This window comes from Ixodes scapularis, unplaced genomic scaffold (genome assembly GCF_016920785.2).
Source record: "Ixodes scapularis isolate PalLabHiFi unplaced genomic scaffold, ASM1692078v2 PGA_scaffold4__175_contigs__length_147842914, whole genome shotgun sequence".
Lineage (NCBI taxonomy): Eukaryota > Metazoa > Arthropoda > Arachnida > Ixodida > Ixodidae > Ixodes > Ixodes scapularis.
In genome coordinates this window covers 112,571,590-112,593,824 of record NW_024609879.1, presented here as the reverse complement: position 1 = coordinate 112,593,824, position 22,235 = coordinate 112,571,590, and the positions used below count along the sequence as shown (strand labels likewise).

General features: G+C 41.5%; 1 protein-coding gene across 1 annotated transcript in view; it reads right to left on the bottom strand.

Annotated features, from left to right (window-relative positions):
* Positions 1-16,153, bottom strand: part of LOC121046074 (TNF receptor-associated factor 6-B) — a 46,405-nt gene extending 30,252 nt beyond the window's left edge. Inside the window, exons 1-3 of the mRNA XM_040499772.2 lie at positions 16,090-16,153; positions 5,522-5,680; positions 978-1,052 (exon numbers count right to left, since the gene is read on the bottom strand). Coding sequence (XP_040355706.2) covers positions 978-1,052; positions 5,522-5,680; positions 16,090-16,125 — 270 coding nt within the window. The 5' untranslated portion in view covers positions 16,126-16,153. The remainder of the gene's footprint in view (positions 1-977; positions 1,053-5,521; positions 5,681-16,089) is intronic.
* Between the last annotated feature and the right edge of the window lie 6,082 nt (positions 16,154-22,235).

Below are 22,235 nucleotides of genomic sequence, written 5' to 3'. Positions count from 1 at the left end.
GACAACGCGCTCATCTCCTCGTGCGAAACAAGCAAGCTGTCCGGGCTTTTAGCATTCCTGCCCAGCACTCCTATCTTTATCTTCTTGTTTTGTTCTTTTTCCACTCCGGTGCGCCTCCTGTATAGGGCCGTTCACGAGGAATTCGCTGCACAGTGTGAGTTTCATCTTCTCCGTTGTCTTATGTTACGCTCCCGGAGTTCATACTGGAGTTGCCGCGGCGCTGAAAACGGCGGCGCTGCGATCGAGTCTAGCCTGTGTCACATCCAGTATTAGAACTTCCCTTGCCACGATGGTAGTGGAAACGAAGGATTCCTTTTCTGAAAGGAAGCTGCCCCTAATGAATAATTTGACCCCACTAAAAATAAGTTCCAATCTGCACAGATCAATCTTTGTCTGGCCAGAACTAGATGAACAATTGATACTTTCGTGCGTGAAAACAATAAGTGCGTTTCGCGCCGCCCTAAACAATCTAAACATGGCAGTGTCTGCTCTCCTCGCATCCGGCAGAATATTTCCTCCAAATTGTACAGGCAGTCATCTCCCATTAGTGGTCTGAAATCATGCGACGACTGCCGTTAGCATACTGCCTTTCTTATTATTCCGGCATTTCGCGGAAACACGCTTAATTAACACGTTTTATTAACACTCGTTACGCGAATTGCTCTATGTAGGGACGTTTCGTCGCGCGTCACTGGAGTTCGTGATAACCCACTCGGCCCACCCGTTAACGCCGCTTGGAGACGACAGTCTGGGGCGGTTCACTACAGAATAGAGCTAATCTAAGCTGGCGATGAAACACTGCTTATCGACAAAACGTCGTTCCATGAACTGATTGGCCCTGCCAATGAGGGGCGACAGCCAGTAGAATCTGGGGGAAATTATTATCTTTGCTGCCGGGTGGATAGACACTTTCTTTTAACATGGTACTCTCAGAATGAAGTCAAATGTCCGTTTTGACGTTTATAACTCATACTCACTTCATTATCGCCTTTCAGTTCCAATTTGCAGTACTCGCAAGCAAGTTTCTTTTTTTCACACTGCTCCCTGTGCTCCTGTAATTAAATATATAGTTCAGGCTATCTAGAAGAATAATCGAAAGCATCAACTACAATAATCAATGTCACCTCGTTTATAGAACAATACCAAGAGCCTCTAGCTCTGTTAGTTTATCTCAATTTTTTGTGTACAAACCTAGCTTTCAAGTACTGCGGTCAACGCACCGCGTTGTTGTTAAACTATTTTTTTTACTTTGTTGTTATGAAACAGTTACATCAGTGCAACTTCTATTATCTAATTAATACAGTCGAACGAACATTCCGTTATTAAATACATATTCTTGCTAATTTGGAAACGCTATACAAATAGGAATTATAATTATTTCCAGCTAGCGTTCATTTAATATTTTTTAATTATTCAAAAGCGTATAATTTATTAGCAAACATTATGCGATGGTATTCGCACTCTTATTGTAAAGGACTGCGGCGAAATGTTTGCTCCTATTTTTGAGAAGTTGTTTTGCTTGTCGCTGCAAACGGGTGTATTTTGGAAATATTCAAATATTGTTCCAATTTTTAAATCTGGTAATTCTAGTGACGTCCGCGATTACCCTCCAATATCTCTGTTCAATGCATTCTCAAGAGTATTTGAGAAGGTGATGTACAACAGCCTATATAATTATTTTAAATGAAAGGTAGTTTCTATGCAACATGGATTTCTAGCAAGAAGATCCGTTGAAACAAATTTACGCACATTTGTCAATTGTTCAATGCCAACTGTTCAGAGCCGGGGTCAGGTAGATGCAGTATTTTTGGATATGTCCAAAGCCCTCGACAAGGCCAATCATGCATTACTATTGATATAACTTTGGGACTATGGGCTTTGTCTTGAATACAGTACGTGGTTCGGGAGTTTATTACATGAAAGACAGAACCGTGTTAGTGTTTTTGCCTACTTGTCACAACCTTTAATGTCTATTTTGGGTGTACCACAGGGCTCGAACCTTTGTCCGCTGTTGTTTATTATTTTATAAATGATTTACTGTTCTACGTGAAATACTCGTAGGTGCTCATGTTTTGCAGACGACGTGAAACTGTTTCGGGAGGTGAACATTGTCACTGACTCTGCTTTGCTGCAAGGTGGCTATTAAGTACAAAGATGGTGTATTCTGAACATTTTAGTTCTGAACCCTCGCAAAACCTAAGTGATGCCTCCGTCCACAAAGCGTAGCACATTATCTCATATGTATTGTGAGAAATGAAACTATAAGTCGGACCACAATAGTTAAAGATCTATGGGTGTTTGTGAATTATCAACTTTTTTTTTATTCTCGTGTGAACTCCACTGTTAGCCAGAGTCGGCGCATGTTGGGTATTGGCCAGCATAACTAGACCATTCAGCACTCATTATTGTCTGTTGCGACTCCTCAGTACTCATGTACACTCTAAACTTATCTTTGCATCCGTCAATTGGAACTCTAACGAGTAAAAAAAATTTAACACACACAAAAATCAGTTCTGCGGATTTTCAATGACAGATATTTTGGTCGTAAATATTATTTTGAATATAATTTTATTTTATCCAAAACTAAAACTGTGCACTCTACGCAACAGGAGATCTGTCCGGGATGTTAAGTTTTTGCACAGGTTGCTTCATGGGTTCATAGACAGTCCTGCACTTCTTGCTTATTCAGACTTCCGTATTCCGATCAGTGTAAACTCTAGAAATCTTTTTTTTACCCAGATATTCATAGCAACTTGCCAGCGGTATCACGAATTCAACATGTTTTAGACACGAAGGTTTGCAATGTTGATATTTTGGTACAAAATTGCCTCTTGTTTGTACAGGGTTGCTCTAAAATTGCCTAAACTTTTATCATAGGTATTAATGTAAAGCATATGCATGGGTTTTCAAACATGTGTAAAATTTGAAGCTTGTAAATTTGTGATAAGTAAGCTTTTTATGCTTCGTGCTTTACCGCAAAGGCCTTTGAGCTGCTGGTAAGCACGAGAAATTAAACATTAAATTTATTTGATTCCTTCTATGCTGACACCTTGAAAGGTGGCTTTGCTCGCCAACAAAATTTGTTTTTGGAGAACAAACACTTGCTCAAATTGATTAAAGACTATACTGTGACAATATTGCGTGACATCATCATTGACTCGGCTGCAAGAAAAGATTTCCTGCGCGTCTTTCGTACAAATAGAAATAGGAAACGAAGATACTTTCTTTTTTAGGTGTATAAAGTATCTGGCTACTATTTTGAACTACACAGGAGATATAACATGTTAGAGACTACAATAAAAAGATTTCCGCCGTCCTTCACGCTCTTGGTGAATTTTATTTTTTAAAAACTAAAAATATCTCAGCTTTGAAAGATAGAGAATTGTCTTTTTTTATAATTCACGCCACAACACAAAACAAAATTACGGGTGTACTTTATTACCTGAACTCAAATAAAACCACCCAACAATGTTGTGTTTTGATAACTTTTCTTTTTTATTTCTTCTCGTAAAACAAAGCTTAAATAAACCCCACTTATATCGCCCTCCCTTCAGAATGACTAGGAGTTTTTAAAAAAATGAAATATATAGGCAGATATTATTCTCTACTTCAAGTGTATAATAATATTATCAGGTTTTGACTAGCCCTTTTTTGTACCTTACATTAGCGCGTTGCAGGAAAAAAACAACGTGACTACTTGAATATTGTGACGGCAGCGCAATACGTACAACTACGGTACGTGGAACGCGTGTCCGCCTGGTGTGTTTACCGTGTTCTAAAAAGTAGTCTGTCCATTTTCCGCCTAATGTCGTCACAGAAGCGTCACGTTCTCGCCGACCGCAATCCAGGCAGTGTCACAGCAGCGGTTGTGACACTGGCAGACGGCTGTTCTACTGCAAATCGTTTTCCACCTTGACAATGGCATGGAAGCTTTAGCAGCCAGGACTTAGGTGTCCACGACGACAGGGACACTCGCGTTCAGCCGTACTTTTTGTAAACGACTTGTAGCACCAAACGCCAGGATCACAACATCCGATAACATAATAATTTAGCTTTTGTGACGTCATTTGTTACCCCTTCTTTACCACTTTTAATGCATGGACGCTATTGGACGCTAAACACACAAGTCGAAGGTACGCTTCAGGCACCTTAGTACAACAAATCCCAATCATCCCAATGCGCTTTCCCACAAAGAGAAGCGATTAAGAAGGGGAGATAAGCTTTAAAAAAAGAGGAGCTCTCGGCCTTACAACGAACTCATCGTGGAAGTTCGTTGTAAATGTTTTTTTTTTTTGTTTTGTTTTTTGCTATATTGAACAACTTGCTATATCGAACTGATCGTAGCCTTTGCTGCGATTCGTAATAAACGGGTTCAACTGTATACCCATCACATTGCTCTCCAAAATTCAAACGTTTTTAAAACTTCGGGAAGTAATTTTATTAAAGTGTTTTTTTTATTAAGAATGCCGTCGACAACCTCCACTGACCGCAAAATCTGATTGTAGCATGTTTTAATATTAAACAGGTTAGCTTTACGAACAAAGAAAATAACTATTAGTTTCGTTGACGTTTAAAAAGACTGCTCGTCACGCTACAATGATATCATCTAGGAGCTATAGGTATACTTCAAATAAAATCAATATGTTCCCCATACCATAACAAATGCATGCTGTTTAGTTTTATTTTGAACTGACTTCTTTAAAACAAATGCTGAGAGTTGCATGGCTTTACATCCAGCACGTATTTTTCAGGCTCAACGGACATTAATTAAGAGAATAGCCGTAACTGTAAGTTGCCTAATTAATTAACACGTGTTGATTAACTTTCAAACATATTGGTTTTAGGGTCACGTTGCCATTGCGTTATAGGCGGAAATTACTAATAGGGGCCACGCCAATTTAACGAGTTTGCTTACAGGCAATGGCTTTTTAAGCCATCGATGAGTTGTCGCCATTTTTCGCCAGATCTTCAAAATTGCGCCCAAAAAGAGTGCCCGAAGCCCTGCTCACAATTAAGTTTACAAGAGTGACGTTGTCGCCTTAGTCACGTTGTCACTCGACTCATTCGATTTACCTGCATTAGCCTACACCGGTGCAGGAAAGTGCATATCGATATACTTCCGCTTGTTTTCAGATAGGCTTCACCCGTGGCAGTCTACAATACCGAGTGCAGCTGGTGCATGTAATACGAACGAACTCACTATTTCGGTTGCGCGTCCTTAGTGGAGGTGCCGACAACGCTCCGTTGAGATATGGACCACATTGCAGAAATGAGTACGTTACTCTTGTTTGGCAAGCGGCGCTTCGGGCGCTTTTTTTTTTGTGCAATTTTGAATTACTTAGTTGTTTTTTTTTGTTTTTTTTTTGCGTTATTTGGATACTGCCTGCATCGCATAACATAACTAAAAAAAATTAGGAAAGTCTAGAAACTCGGGGTTTAAAACATGTCGTTTTAAAACAACAGCGTGAGAGTGAGACAAACAAGTGCTCCATCTATTTCCACGCCTTTAAAATCAACTTACGCCACATTCATCGTAACGCATCATACTGTTGCAGGCGCCGCAAAGAACCACTCGCTTCTGGCACTCCGTGTCTAGATGATGTTGTAGGTTTTCGTTCAGAACGTTGACACCGCAGTCCGAACACTCCCTTTTTATCTTCGGACACTGAGACATGTGTGTCTGGGAAAAATCATACACTTGTACATACATTGGTGAAGAGTATTTAAAAAAAAAATCCAGATTGGGTTACAAACTGGAAACAGATAATTAAAATCTCAGTCCTTTTGTTGACCATCAGAAAAAAATACCAGGTGTTTTTGAGAATGCTTTCAGAAATCTCTACAAATAGGGTGGTTGAGAAAAAGAAAAACTTGTCACGAACATACAGTTGCGGCGGACGTCTTGGATTGCAAACAAAAACACTCATTAGCAATATAATTACCTAAAATTTACTTATTACCATATAATTAGTGAAAATAAACATGGTTTTCATTACAAACTTGCTGCGCGTCATCAAAAGCCCCTAAACAAGTTAATTTTAGGAACACTTGAAGCACGTGGTCAGCACCGGCGTGCGCTAGAGTTACCACTCGTCTAGCATGCGGAAGGCTGGCGATGCGAAAACGTAGATAACCGTCTTCCTACAGTGCTTTCGCATCGTCAGCCTTAGGCCTGGTTCACACTTGCGAATCGGCGGGCGAATCTGCAAGAATTCGGCCGCCGGGCGTAGCGTCCACTGTGCATTGCCGCGGCCGATTCCGCTTCGGTGGCAGCGGATTAGCTGTAAATGTGAACCAGGCCTCAAAGCTGTTGCACCAAAGGGAACTTTAGCGCACCCTCAACCTTCCGCGTGGTTCAAGTCTTCCTAAAATTTACGGACTTTTGGTTTTTTAGTGACGCTCATCAAATTTGTAATTGGAGCCACATGTATATTTTCACAAATTAAAACATTATTTGGTAAATTTTATGTGAATATTTAAGGTATTCGCAGAAACTTTCATTATCAAAATATAATAAACCCGCCAGGACATCAACAGGTTCACAAACAAGCCGTTCATCGCACAAAAAAAAACTTCAATTTTTTAGGTGTTGTGCGATAGTCATGCGTCAGAGGGCAGCCGGTACCTTGAAAATGGCACCGATAAGTCCTAAGGCTATGTGACTTCTCTTTTTATAAAGGCATTTACATGATTACTTGTCATCACTATGTGTTCCCAACATTTTGTTCTGTGTATTTTTTTATATATGCGTTTATGCGAAACCTTTAATTGACATATAATAAAACTGCTTCAGTGTAACATTTGTGCCGCAACCCGTGCGAAGTTTCAGGTCATTCTGGTATGTAAGCAATTGGGTGACTAGAGGCCACTGTTCAGGTTAAAGGCAACTTGCGATCCAAGGATTCAGTTTGACTTCGAAAGACTGGATCGGTATGGAAGAGGCTACAGCCCCTTTCATGTTGAAAAGTACCTTTCTTAACATCGGAGGGCATTTTTCAATGCCAAGAGTTAACTTTCTTTTATAATTGCCAGCTGTTAAAATTGTTTTGAGTACTCGTGTCGAAAACGCAAACATTACCTCTATTGCAAATTACAAAAGTATCACTTTGTATTCTAAAGCGGCGCAATAAAGCAGGGATACTAAAATGTATTTTTAATAATTGCATTATTTTCATATAATTATTTCCTGACGACGGCTCGAAGTTATTGCATGAATTCTAAAATTACGTAAAAGTTGCATATTACCAACTTTACTTACTGCTGCTTCTTGACGTTCTACAAACCCTGTTTGAATAACACATCAATTCTTGTTGTAAGGTGATATAACCATACAAAAAACATTTGGGTAAAAATTGAAGACAAACGCTTGTTACAATAAAAAATTACACCATCTTCCCGAGGGGAACCTTGGGGTGATGCGGAGCATCGCGGATCGTTATTAACGGTGTTAGTAACGTTGTTAACTTGCGTGTTATCACGTTGTTAACTTGCGTTGGTTACCACACATCGCGTGAACGTTGTTGGAAACTCCGCGATGCTCCGCATCACTCCATGGTTCCCCTCGGGAAGATGGTGTAATTTTTTAACGTGCATCACGCAGTAGTGATCACACAAACGCGTGCCGGTACGAAACTCATCCAGATCGAAACGGGCGGGGGGATCGAACCAACACCTCCTAGAGAAGAAGGCCAGAGCGCTCTGAGAGGTTACGTTACAATGGCGGAGGAAGGAAGTCCATGGCGCAACTACGTAAGAATACGCTATCGACGTGAAAAAAATGTACCTCGGCGCGGTGGTGTTCAAGCGCGTTTATCCGGCATTAATATACGTTTTAAAGGCGCAGTCTTGTACAATTTATTATATATATAATATAAACGTAATATACAACGCGTTAGCAAGGTTGAGAGTACCAAATTTATATTTATGAGTATCCCCGTAACCGCGGGACTACGTGCAGTTCCGCAGCACCCCACACTTTTCGAAAGGACCGGCTGCGATGCTGCCGATGCTACATGGCTCCGATTCTGGTGAATTTACGTTGTGCGTGAGCTGCTCACTGTCTGAAAAGGAACGCTGAGACATCTCAGAAGGGAAGAAAACCGAAAAGAAATCCAGTCGTTGTCGCAGGGAGCGCACACGAGCAAGAGATGGGTCGACAACGTCAAGCCTTTCGTCGCTGCTGCTCTCGTGTGTGGTACTTTCGAGACTTGTTTCCTGTCGTATTTATGTCATCACCATAGTCTCGGGTAGTTTTTTTTTTTTTTTTTTTTGTTCGCTTGATACTACGGCATTTACGTGGATTCGTGAAACAAGTCCTGCTTCGGTTTGAGTGACATGTGTAACAACTAGCCAACGAAGACTGGTCGATTAATCGATAGACCTCTCTCTCGACAGAGAGAGGCTTCTTAAAGTTCGTGTTCAAATGTGTGCGTCACGGATATTGCGGGACGTATGGATACGATTGACAGTTGAGAAACAACTTATTTACGGGCTTTCTTGGTCATGTAGGAAGCAAGTAAAATGCTGCAATCGTTGTTTTTTTTTTTTTTTCAGTGACTGCACGCAATAACGTCGCTTACATGATCGTGAGAAACACTTGTCTTGCCCTGTCCGCGTTGACCACGTCTACCTTATTTTTAACTGTTCTGTTTCGCTGTTTCCAAATCACTGCGTGTCTCGCCATTTCGTCGAAGTATTTCTGTATAAAATATGCATTCCTACAACAATAATTGCATGACTCAATGTTTTCGACTTAAAACAATCACATTTTTCTATAGACGTCTTGTACGCATACCTCGTGCCATTTCGTACCGATTATTTAGCGGTGTAATATTTTGCTCGTGTAATAAAATGTTTTATAGACCCGTTTCTATGTGCAGCTTTCATTTTAGCTAGTATGACACGCGTGTGTGACTAAAAACGCGTTACGACGGTCGATCTACGCGCGTTGCATTCGCTTTGACGCGCGCCCCGGATGGCCTTCCTTTGCGACGTCACGAGAAGAGCACTACGGCCTTGTCTTCTAGGAGGTGTTGAGTGCACGCAGCTGGTAGAGAGAGAGCGGAGAGAGTAACGCGCAGCTGCTGGAGAGAGGGAAGGAGGAGAGTTGCGCATGCGTAGTGTGAGTGCGGACTACGACGCCGCGGGACATAGACCCGAGCAAGAGATGCTCCGCATCTCAAAAAAAAAAAAAACGTGTCTAAATGCACTCATTCAATTTCGTAGTTTATGTAACTTCGCCTTTTTTCTATTTTAACGCAACAGATTTCAAACGCAGTACCACAAAGAATAATATGTTATTTCAATAATTAACAAGTTTTGTTTCCTACCTCCTCCGTCGACCAGTGAAATGAAGAGTGACAAAGCTCGCAATAAATTCTACGTTCTGTACATGACAGAAGAGTATGTTTCCAAAAGTTGTCCCGTTGCACAAGTAAGTGGCAAAGAGAGCAGGTAACTGGGTCTTCACCGCTATTTTCATAATGCTCGATCTAAAATGGGATGACAGGGATGACTAAAAAATCACACTTACTTCCTTGAAGAATAATTTTAGAGTGATACATCAAGTTCCGCGTATTTTTATACACATTTGTTGGTATACATATTTTTCTTTCTTACATATTTATCTTCACTTTTTTTATCTCTAAACCAAGAATGCAAGCGATTTGGTTTTAGACTTATATTAACCCTCGGAAATAAGCTCCTTGTTCTAGGGTTACCGCATTAATTTATCTCTGGTGCTCAGATATACTGCTCTCATGACCCTTTTCTGTCATAAAAAATAACTTGCAAACTAAAGCTAAATTGTGATACGCTTTTGAGACGCTCAAGTAGTAACCTTGCATTTTTCACGAATAAGGGGCAAGTTGATGCAATATTCTTTTACATGGCCAAAGCGCTTGACAAAGTCTGTCACAAATTATTGTTGCTCAAATTATTCCTACATGGTTAAAAGGTTAAAACAGCGCAAACAACGAGGATCGGGGAGCAGAAGGACACATACACAGCGCTGTGTATGTGTCCTTATGCTTCTCGTCCGTCGTTGTTTGCGCTGTTTTAACCTTTTTTTAAAAATGTCACACTAACTAGGCCAAGCTTCAACCTTTCCTACATGGTGTTTGTCCCAAGTTATGTAATTGGTTTAATGGCTATTTGTTACTTCGCACGAACACAGTTCATGTTGACGACAGTTTCTCCCTCAGCCTTACTTCAATGCCTGGCGTTCCTCAAAAATCGGGTTTGTGCCTGGTTTTATTTTTAATTTTTATTTATGATATAGTCTTATATGGTTAATATTCTGACATGCTGGTTGTTTTTGTTCTTTTTTCCGACGACGTTCTGTCGTTTAAAAAAATCCTGTCATCAGAAAATGGCAGTGTATTACAAACCGACGTGTCACGTACTCTTCTATGGTGAAAAGAGAATCCACTGCTGCCGAACCCTACAAAAACAAAAACAAAAAAGTGTTTTCGTTCTACCGACGTCGTACTCGTGTTGACAACACACATAATCTTGGTGGAATGCTTGTGCAGCGAGTCTCTCTTGTGAAAGGTCTTGGCGTGTGTATAGCTAGTGCCTTAACATTTGAAAATCATGTTTAATTTATTGTGGGCAGCGCGATAAGAATATTGGAAGTGATTGAAGAATTAAGAATTAACAGCTCTGTTGGGTGCGCTTTCTCTATTGATGGATAGGAAATTTGTTTTATTTAGTGCCGCATGAAGAAATGTGCCGTTCTGTTATTGCCTGTATCGAAAAAGGCGGTGTGGTGGCTTTCTAGAATGCGTTTGGTATTCTTCTGGACAGCTTCATGGCATTACTGGAATTTTATCTAGGTAGCACGTTTATGTCGTTCGATGACAAGCTGTTTTTACAGCGCAAGGGCATTTGTGTTAGGTCATGTGTCCCTCCTGTGCTTCGTAACATTTTTTCTGTCTGCTGTTGATCATGAATTGAATTTAGTCTTCGGTGCTGACGATGTTCTTGAGGATTTTAGATACGGGGAAGATTTCTTCTACTTTTAAGAACTAGCACCTCTGTGACGCACTTTGATACAGTACAAAGCGTTCTGTCGTCTTTCGAACAACATGGGAAAGGTTTTCGTTTTCCTCATGAGCTCTGTAACAACAATCAGTTGCAGTTTTTAGATATTAACATCGCCATCACCGAGCGACGTGTGTGTTGGGTGTATCGACCTCGCGCACGCAAAGAGTTACTTCCTTTTGGTGAACTCATTCGAAAAAGGTTAGGAGAGCTAGTGCGACTTCGTGCCTGGAGTCTTCAGTGCTGAAGTCCTGTGACCACCAGGCGGATGCTAGTTTTAAGTACCAGATTTCTAGACTGAAATTGGCTGGCTTCCCGTGTTCGGTCTTGGTTTCTGCCGCGGAAACTGCCCTATAAAAAATGAGGGGGTTTAAAAGAAAGATCCCAACGAGGCAAAAAACAAAAAGACCAGAAGTTATTCCGCGTCGTCCATAACCTTGCCCACAATCTAAAGAAAGTGGTAAACAACAAAACAAGTACGATGCGCTCATTGTCTTTTCTGTCCCAAAAACGAAGTTGGCTGGATTGTGCTCCCGGATTTCTGATGAAAAGCAAAAAGGCCATGTGATGAAAACGCGTCACTCCTTACGTGAACTGTACAGTGGGCGTGGTCTACGAGATCCCACTGGGTTGGGGTAAAGTCTACATCGGCCAGACGGGGCGGTGCGTCAATAACCGAGCACGGGAGCGGGCACTATCAGTAAAAATTAAATACGGCTCGCATTTACCTACATTGCAACACGTGCGGCTGTGTTCCACGACTTCAGCAGATAAGGATTCTGAGGAGAAGCCGTGAGACTGTCGCTCGTGAACTTTTGAAGGCGTTCATAATAATCATCGTCGTCGTCGTCTTAATAATAATAATAATAATAATAATAATAATAATAATAATAAAAGTGGGACGCCATGTGTCAGCGACACGTCAATTGTGCTCCATGGGAATTAATTTCAGTTGTTGAATGATGGGATACTAAAATGGTAACTTTTACGTGTTGCCGCTTCGCGTGTGGCGTGTTTATATACGGTTCGCTCTTCCTGAGTAAAACTGGTTGAAAATTATCACTTGTTTTGTTTACTTGTCCCGTTTTTTGTTTTTTTTTTTTCTTTTTAGCTATTTTATATGTTTAACTAAGAGTTTTGGGACTTTTCTCACGCGTTCTTTAAATTTCAGGAACCCTTTTAGCTTAAATAATATTTTCAACTTTTTAGTATGGTCACGACTTGATATAGCGTTCGTGATGAGAATTTTTTATCAAAAACATAAGCCATGAATATCAAACGAGTTCAGAAAAAAAGTATTCGTATGGCTTACGACATTCACTTAGAATGCCATATTTTTTTTTTAACTATCAAAATCTGCAAGGAAAATATCTTTCACTTTTGTCAAGAAAAAGCAGGGAGGCGCGTGACTTTGTTCTTCTACATAAGGTTGCAAATACCGATATTGACTCAGCTCATATCTCTGTAAAGTTAATTTTTACGTCTACTTCAAAACTACACGGCATTTTTTTTTTTCTTTTTCTTTTTTTTTTTTTTTTTTTTTTTGCTTGCTTTGAAACATTTTATTCCTTTCTCGGATTCAGAATCTTTACAACAGTGTCGCCACTTAGTATCTAGACATCCGAGGATCAGCCTGGAGTTCAGCCGCCTGTACATTAATTCGATATTTAGTACCTAATTTGTGTTTTTATTTGCGTCTTGCACTATATTTGTATCAGCGCGTCTACAATGTAATCCAGTATTTATTTCTCTCTTTTTGGGTGTTTTTATGGAAGTGCTCCAATCAAAACACCATTTTAGCAAGTCTTGTTATTGGGCTAGTTGGTTCATGGTAGGGAGTAAACTTGTGTACACAAACACAGATAACGAACACGAAAGAGTGGACAAGGGCAAGAACAGTTGGAAGCTCCCCTTGTCCTTGCACACTTCTCTTTGTTCGTCCCCTGTGCTTGCTCATACAGGTTGACTATATACTAAAGACAACTGTATTTGTTTCGTGGCAATTTGAAGAAAGACCATCATCATCATTATTATTATTATCATCATCGTCGTAGTCATCGTCATCATCACCGGCATCACTATTATTATTATTATTATTATTAGTTAATACAGTCTTTCGTACATAACACAAATTCCCTCCGGACTACTAACAACATCAGGAAAACATCGTCGGTACAGTTATTCTTAGGATAGCCTTTAGTTTCACAACCCTTTAAACTTTTTGCAGTGGGTTTGGTGCTGGTATGTAGCGAAATCATAATATTTTAGTGGTGCGCACAATAAAAAGGATGAGATAGGACATGTTTTCATTATATTATACCCACAAGTGATGATTTGTTAATGCGAATTTTCGCAACTGTGAGACGACCCACGGCATCGATCATTGGACCCGATCTTGAGCGTGAACCTCCGAGCGCTGTTCCGAACTGCGAGGCAGCGCTCGTGTCCAACTGCTAGGTGACTTTGCCTTCCCAAAGTTGCCCTTTTTGGCCACCAGCCGCGCTGACTAGCAGCCGACTGAAGCGCCTCCTGTTCACTGTCCTGGAGCTAAGAGTGTTTTTGTTTTTATTTTTAGAAATTAGATTTGTTTTTAAAAATCCGGAAGGATACACTAACGTGGTGCGTGCGAGGGTGTTGGACGGCCAGAGATATAAAATAGTGGGCTGATCGCCACGATAAGTCGCATGATTAAATAAACGTTTTAGCTATTTTTTTATTGAATGTAAACATAGGGTTCTAATTAGAAACTTGCTTGGCACCGTTCAGAAACTCAGCACTACGTTAAATGTACCGCTGGTTCAACAGACACAACGCTAGCAGGGAAAAAGGCAAACGCTCGCTCGGGCGCGTCACCGCTTTGGCAGCAGTGGTTTATTAAGAAGTTAAGAGAAACATGTCTTTGTTAATTAGTCGACTGATCGCGACGATAAGTAGGCGAGAAACTTGGTATCAAATTCGTACCTTCCGGAATTAAAAGAGCTCCCCGTTTAGAAGCATTCCATCCGCAGAAAAGTCATCCCATCATTGTCAAGTTTTCATCGTTCGAAGAAAAAGAGGGCATTCTTGGTTCTGCGCACAAGCTTAAGGGCTCACGCGTTGTAATTAGCGAAGATTTTCCACTTTCCGCAAGGCTTGCACGCCGTCGTCTTTTGATTTTGCCAGACCAAAGGGAACGCCTTTTCAGCTACGTCACGATAAACTGTTTATAGATGGCAAGTGTTTTGTATTCAATGACGCTATTGGCTCGGCTACTGAAAGATGCACGTAGCAATGCCGGTGTTTTTCCCGTTGGCCCACACACAATCAAACTGCGAATCCCCATATTATCAATTCAATATCTTCTATTAATTAAATTTTCTTTATTAACATTAGAAGCCTTATCCCAAAGAGGGATTATGTGAATTCCTTGATTCAAACATGTAACGCCGACTTCGTTGTTCTTACTGAAACATGGCTGAATCCCGACATATGAGATGCTGAATTGTTCCCTTCTTTTCCAAACTTTCGTGTGTACAGGTGCAACAGAATTACTAAAAACGTGTGCCAGACTGATCTAGAATTCCAGGTTTTTTGTATTGACGTCCCGAATACCAGGCTTGTACGCATAGAGATTTCAGGTCTGAAGGATGAATGAAGAACTGGGCATCAAGGAACCTACTGCGGTAATACAAATTAAAAACGTAAAAAACAGCCAAAATATTCGTTTAGCTTGTTTCATAAGAGAGATGTTGGTATATACCGTTCCCTGGACACGAAGAAAGCGTCACCCGACTAATTTTAATTAGAAAAGAGTCAAAGTACAGGCTAGCTGGTGGAAGTCAACCATTTCGTCGTTTACCCTGAGACTGGGTTTTTTTTTAGAAGAGCAGAAGTAACAGAATTCTGTTACTTCTGCTCTTCTAAAAAAAAAAACCCAGTCTCAGAGTAAACGACGAAATAGTTAATTTTAATTGTTTCCCCAAGAAACGTTTCGCAACGCGTCGGAATGTATCACAACATTTTAATATTAAATTACAAAAATCAAGTAATATATTAATAGTGAAATGACACTCCACGCTTATAGCGTCACCCCAATTATAATATCACGTATTATTCTTTCTTTCTTGTGTGCAGGAGCAGTCGAAGCCGAAGTGCCGGTACACACACATACTATCTTAAAACATACTAAAGCAACAAAATAACACAAGCACAAAACAAAACTACTGGCATTAATTAAACTGAGTGTTTTGAACATCTTTAAATGAGCTTTTACTATCGAAGATATCGACCTCCGCGCTAAGTGTATTAACACTAATTTTAATACGCAAAAGGAGGAAAGTGAACACGGGTATTGCACAAAGAACGTCGTGGGGTTGCGATTGCTCACAGGTGTAATGCCACTTATTGTACTTGTTAAACTTATTTAGCATTTTCTATTTTCTTGATCCCTGCGTGTATACACTATAAGCATTACGCACATTTACATGACTTTTTTAACGGGATCATAAAAACTATACATTCACTTTTCGGAAAGACGAGGAGCTTAAAGACAAGTCACTTCGAAAAACAAAAAGCGATCTTTTTGTTTTTTGTTTTGTACGTTGTTTTCCAGATTTTATTGTGTAACTGATCAGTCCTTCTGCTCCAGTTTCTAGTATTGCTTTATTTTGAAGATGTGTAGTTTAAGATATAAGCTTCAATACTCTCGTTAAATGGTTCTACAAATGTAGAATGCTGGTTGGTTTTTCCTCATCTTCAGTATTTATTATCAAATCCCTTTGATAGATCCAATTCCTTATCGATTGTAGTTTTCAAACTAAGACATAGTTGTGGCGCACTACATATTAAAAATTCAAACGCGCTATGTCCAAACCGTGCTCCGCGTCCGGGGTCTGGGCATGTCTTTCCACAAATCTAGTTTCCTGAACTTTTATAGCTGCGGTCGTAGAAATCAAGATTTCAAGCCGTTGTAGTTCGAGCGGCAGTACGTTAAACCAGTGCCAAGAACCCTTCTTAATTAGTTTATTTCACCTCTAATATGTCAACATATCTCAAATTACCGCTTACCTGATTTGCCGTTTGTTGAACTTTTGAAGCCTCCATGCGACCCTGATTAGTGTGCTTACACAGGTGTTCCTAAAAAATTCGAGATTTCAAATGCATGCGTTGCCAACAGTGTTATTGAGATGCTAGATTATATTGCGAGGTCATTGTCGTGGTTCATGATTATACTCAGCTTTGTATGAAGACTGACCGAAGGGCGGGTGAGTAATTAAGGGGACACCATGCTGTACCACTGCTCTTTTCATATTTTTTGTTAGAAAACTTTAATAGCTGTTTGGTATGTTTCGGATTCGGCCATACGGTTCATTAATCTCGTTTAAAATGCATTGTAACGTTATAAACAAGGCACATGAATGATCCAGCTGATCTACAGCAACTGCTCACGCCAATGTATCGTTTGAGTATATGTAGCCGAATATTGCAAAAATGCACAAAGTCTATGTGATGAAACGTGACTGTACTTCACAACGAGAGCTGTCCCTGGTCCCTAACCTTGGAAACTAGCTTGTGGCATCCAGCAAGGGGCGAGGAGGGAGTTTGCACTAGGAGAAACGCATCCTTTTATATGTAAGCGAGGATCATTGCGTTGTATCGCTTTGATAAGTACCACAAACCAACTTTCCAAACGCAATTGACACCTTATATTGGCAAACAATTTTTAAGGAACTTATTGCTTTGTTTTTGTTCACAGTGTAACAGTTTAGAAAGTGGCAACTCTATATCCAGCCACCTGCGAGAAGTTCGCAAGAGTAGAATAACTCATAAAATTTGAGCATTTTGTTGTTGTTGTTTTCAAATGTGGCGTAATCTTTAAGTATTGGACAATACTGACGCCAACCGCCAATCGGGCACCTGAGTTCCTTTAGATCTTTTCTTTTTTTTTTTTTTTTTTATTGACGCGCCATAGATTTACAACGGACCGTTTTTGGTATTTTCCTACCTCAAGCAGTCCAAGGAGAACTTCCTTATCGCACACGTCACATTGCACAACCAGAAGTATACCATCAAGGTTGTAATCTGAGCGGAGAGCGACAAGCTGAAAATAATTTTATTGGTTCATTAATACTATTAGTCTCAACCCAGGACTTTCTCAGCAGTGAAAAGAGCCAGGGAGAAACGTCTACTATTTTAATTATTGCCGCAAATCAAAATGCCCACTTATATATCGATTAAAATGCCCGTTAACCAAATTATACCTTCAATATGACACACCTGCCAAATAGATCACACTTAAAGGGAAACTCCGGCCAAAACTCAAAATTAAATAAATTACTGGTATCGCTGTAGTGACACAAAATACGACCCCAGCCAAAATATTACGCCCGTGGGACGCCGCATTCTCAACTAACGCCGATAATAAAAATGCGCCCCGCCGCGAGCCGCTGCTCCTTAGCGGGCAGTCAGCGGGTTGCCGATCGCTAAAGCAACATTGGGCCGTGATGTCAGTATCGTTCTCTTTTTTTTTTCCTCCGGTCCGGGCGTTGCACGGAGTGCGCTTCTTTGAGCCGCTACCACCGCTACTTCGGGTTGTGATTGGCGTGTTTAGCCGTTGCTTTTATGCGTAGCCCGTGTAGCTTCGGTATAGCCTTTTGTTTATTTGCTTGTGAGGACTTCAAGACTCGTTTTAGCGAGCAACTCCCCGATACTGCCTATAGCTGTTCCTCGAAAGATGCCGAGTGCAACTTGTAGCGCTGTGGGCTGCTCAAACAACCCGCTGCGCAACCAGGAGGTGCTTTTTCACAAGCTTTCAACGGACCGGAAATTGAAGAAGGTGTGGGTGAACGCTATTCGACGAGTGGAGTGTGGACTTCCGCTTTTAGGCGTCCGAGGTAAAAAGAACGAAAAAACAGACGTGTACAGCACAGCACACGTGTGTTCGGGCGCCGCGGCCCGCGCTGGAGAGCCTCAAAGCTTCGTGTCTGGGACTGACCCGAAGCACGAAAGCGAGAGGGCCCCCAGTACTGTACGTCACTGGCAGCGCGGCGTAGAGCAACGCCGCTCCATCCACGGAGCCCCGATGACAATTTAGGCCTAGCGACGAGTACGGAAGACCGCACACACGGCGACAGCCGCCGAGTACGGCAGCGAACGAGTTCCCTCGTTTTCCGGCCGCTAGCTTTTGGGTATACAAGCGACGAGTACGGCATAGCGCACACACGGCAGCGGCGGCCGAGTACGGCACCGTACGAGTTCACGGCTTTTCAAGTCGCTAGCTTTTGGGTATACGCACTAACTCTTGCTACATATGCTGGATAACTACCACGCATACAGAATTAAAACAAAATCAGCTTACTTCCTATCTTTAGACGGCTAGCGCAACAGAGGTAGGTGCCGCTCAGCCTGCGTACTCGTTGAACGAGAACGATCCTGACGTCACGTTCACATAGCGGCTGATTTGCAGTGTTGCCGGGGCCTCGAGCGGCTAGTTTCGGTTTTGTTGGCCGCGCCCCATACAAAACTTTGAAGCGTCGATATCTTTAAAACTACGCACAATAACGAGAAAAAAAATTACACCTTGCAATTCAGGGACGCTGACTGCGCTAAAAACAGTCATAATCCCAAAATCGAAAGTATGGACGGGAGTTGCTCTTTAAAAACAGATGACAAGAAAAAAGTGAGCGAATACTTACGTCTAGTGTAAGCAAAGACAGTTTGAATAAAACCAACGGTTGTTAAAAGTAAGACATTTCAAAATAACAGAGCAATACGTCAAACAATGCAGACAAGAACACGATTTTCCCAATTGGTTAATCTGAATAGATATTCAAGCAAATTTATTTTAAGTGCAACATGTTCCGCTCCCTAAAAGCTCGCGGAAGAAAACGTAATTTAAAATATTACTTTTACAGGAAGAGTTCTTTGTGGTGGATAAAGGCTAGAATGTTGTCTGTGGCATTTTATTTATTATCTTGTATTTATCATATTCAAATATTTCTGCTTGTAATCTACCAGAGCCCTCGGTTCACTGTTGTTAAGTAACTATCGTCCCCAGGCGTTGCGTACCCTTTGCATTGTTTACTCTAAACAATTGATCACGATCACTTGCTTCTGCATTTGGTAAGATTGCTTGCAGTCAGTAAAACCGACCGCTTCTCACGCTGATGCATTCCTGTAGGAAGAGCGAAGTTACACTGCATCTTTCCGACGCCTCACTAACGCCACCTCGAGCATGGGGCTGAATTTACTCTTTTCTTGTATTTCAGATAGAAAATAATCGTACCATTAATAGTAGGGAAGGAGAATTAATGACAACAACATTTTATGTTATTTGCCTCGTTTCGTATATCAGGTTTATTTTATAATAAGGCATTTTGCAGAATATGAATGAATAACATGATATCGTCTGAACATTAGGATTTAGCGGCTGCCTTAACCGGCAAACGCCACCAAAAATAATGGGAAAACAGCTACTAAAAGGACAGCTAGACAACGTTTGTAGTTGCGATGCGTTCAAGTTTTCTATATTTTGCCATATCTGCTCAGAAAGAAACTTCTGGTTCATTTTTTTTCACACAAACCCCAAATAATTTGCTCACCTGTCTTATTAGTTTTAATTTTAAAAATTACGTTACTTCATGAAAATTAGGACGGGGAGTAAGGATTCTTGGAATGCCTTCGGAGGAAAACAATTTTGGTAAAAGTGAATAAAGCTACACAACGGTTCTTATGTAGAAATAAAAAGTTGTTAGTCATCTTCGTAAACTCGCTCTTCTCCTCTAGCTCTAGAACAAAAATCATATCTGCTTACTTGTTCAGGTGCTGTGTTTACACAACATTCATCGCAATAATATCCATTGCAATGTTTTTTGCAGTCGACACAGAGGCCATGGTGACGGCACAGAAGGTGATATATTCTTTTCGGAATGCAGTCGCAAAGTTTACATCTTGCTCGGTCCGGCACCTGGAATGGAAATCTAAGGACACGCACGCCTAGCCCGGTGAGTCCCTTCACTTCACGGTAAGAGATGTTGAACCTATAAAAAAAACGCCGAATGTTGTATTGAGGACTACATATTTCTCAATATACTAGGTAGCACACCGTGGCTGTTTTGGCCGTAAAAAAGCAGCGAAGGTGGACGGAACATGACGGCAAGAAGTGGCATTTGGTAGTCTTGCATTATGGTAATTAGTAAACACGTAGATTCAGCTGGCGTTAAAAACGTGAAATTCTATATACACCGAGTGTCTCAACATACGCGAAGGTTACAAAAAAAACCACCTTCCGCGAATGATACCAGCCGTATTTTGATACCGATCATCTTACGAAGGGGCGAGTACTTTTGTAGTGAGCCTAGTTTAATCATTATTAGGCTCAGTTATTTAACTCTCCGAATATTTCCAATGGCCGTCTCATAAATGAAAAGCCATAGATCGCCCTGAAAAGGCCGGATTGAAGGGATTGCAGCAGGACACAATTTCTGTGCTTTTCTACAGCCCAAAAAGTAAGCCACGTGCTCGCGAGTCGTAGTTAGAAGAGGCGCTTTTTCAATTTATTTTCTGTTTGTTTTAGGCAAATACAAAATCAGAGCTCAAAACGTACCATTTTTAACCAACTAAGTATGCTGTTTTGCAAGGCAATCTACAACTTTCCATTTAACATCAAAATTATTTAGGATGGTATTTACAATCCTGGGCGGCACACTAGATCAATGCAGAACTTAGACCAAGTTTGCCAATCCTGTGTGCCCAACTTGGGCCAAATACGTTTTGGCAGCAAAATGCTAGTGCCAAAGCGATTTTCGCTTTTTAGCAGCGATATTACAGCGATTTACGGCGACAGCCGTTAGTGGAACACCACAAGGTTTCGAGCCGTCGACCATGTTCCACATGGACGCCGCCCATTTTCGGCTCCCCGCCAAAAACATTCCACGGGCCGCTGATAACCAGATAGCAAGCAAGATAACGTGCGTGGTCAGGCAAGATAGTAAGAAAATTACCGAACACTTAAGACCGCTTACGTGTAGGAATGCGAAAGCATTATAGTCCCGTGCGGTCGCCTCACAGTCCATTGCACGAAGCACACAACGAGCACAGATGAAGTCCGAAGCGCACCTATCGCACACGGCGCTCCAGCGGTGACATCACGCTCTCCTACTGCGCAGGCGCGGTGCCACCGCCGGCTTCACGGCTTCCGTGACGAGTCATCTGCGTTGTTATGGTTTTCTTTGTATTTTATTTCAGAGGCGCGTCCGCTTTGACCCTGAGCAGCGCGTGCTTGTTGACGTATTTTATGGCCATCTTTCGGGCACAACGCCGACGCCTTTTCGCGTAATGGGACATACAAGTCTTTCGCCTTAATAATATGCATGGTCAGTAAAACTATCCCTGCAGGGCAATCTGGCAGTGAACTGGGATAGGTTTCCATATGACCCAGAATTAGCCAAAACATTAAGCACCTTGTATTGTCTACATCCTTGTCCATGTTTATTTGGCGCTTTTCGTTTAGCACGTGTGACTATTTGTACCGAAGTGACGAGTCGAAACACGCTCTCCTCTTACGCAGACAGCTGAAATTCTCTACTTAATGCACCCTTTTTGGTTCCAAAACGGTATGGAATTTTTGTCCGGTGTGTTCCTCGGTTTAATACGAAACGCTTATGCGGATTTTATGGTGCGAGCTCCCACCTTTACCATGCATTCTGTCCAGCTGGTCCGAAACAGCGGCTCCGACATCACGTCTCAGCTGTCGCAGTGTTTCACCTAACGGGTTCTGTAAGTGTTTTTTATAAAGCCTTTCTTCAACCGCCACATAATTGGCAAACTTCCATAAATCAGCCAAAGGTAATTAGCACACGCTTCACCAACCACTACCGCCATAAATTTCGCCACCAACGGGTAGCCTACACCACATTCCAACGAATGTACAGAAGAAAGACCACAGGTTTGGCTCAAACTTCAGCTGACTCTGCCAACACATAAAACAACCGCCACAGTGGGTGCGTTGTTAATCATCTACAGGCTGGGAATCAAAAGCTCAAATTACAAAACAGACAGCAGCTTACTCGGGCTGCGGCGTCCCGTCCGCCATCTTGATGTTGGCGAGCCGCGCAGAAAGCAACGAAGTCCGACGGGCTCGTTCGGTTCGCAGACGTACCATATACCTTGGACGTACCCCGGTTTTCCGTTTTGATAACCGCGGCGTTCTCGCA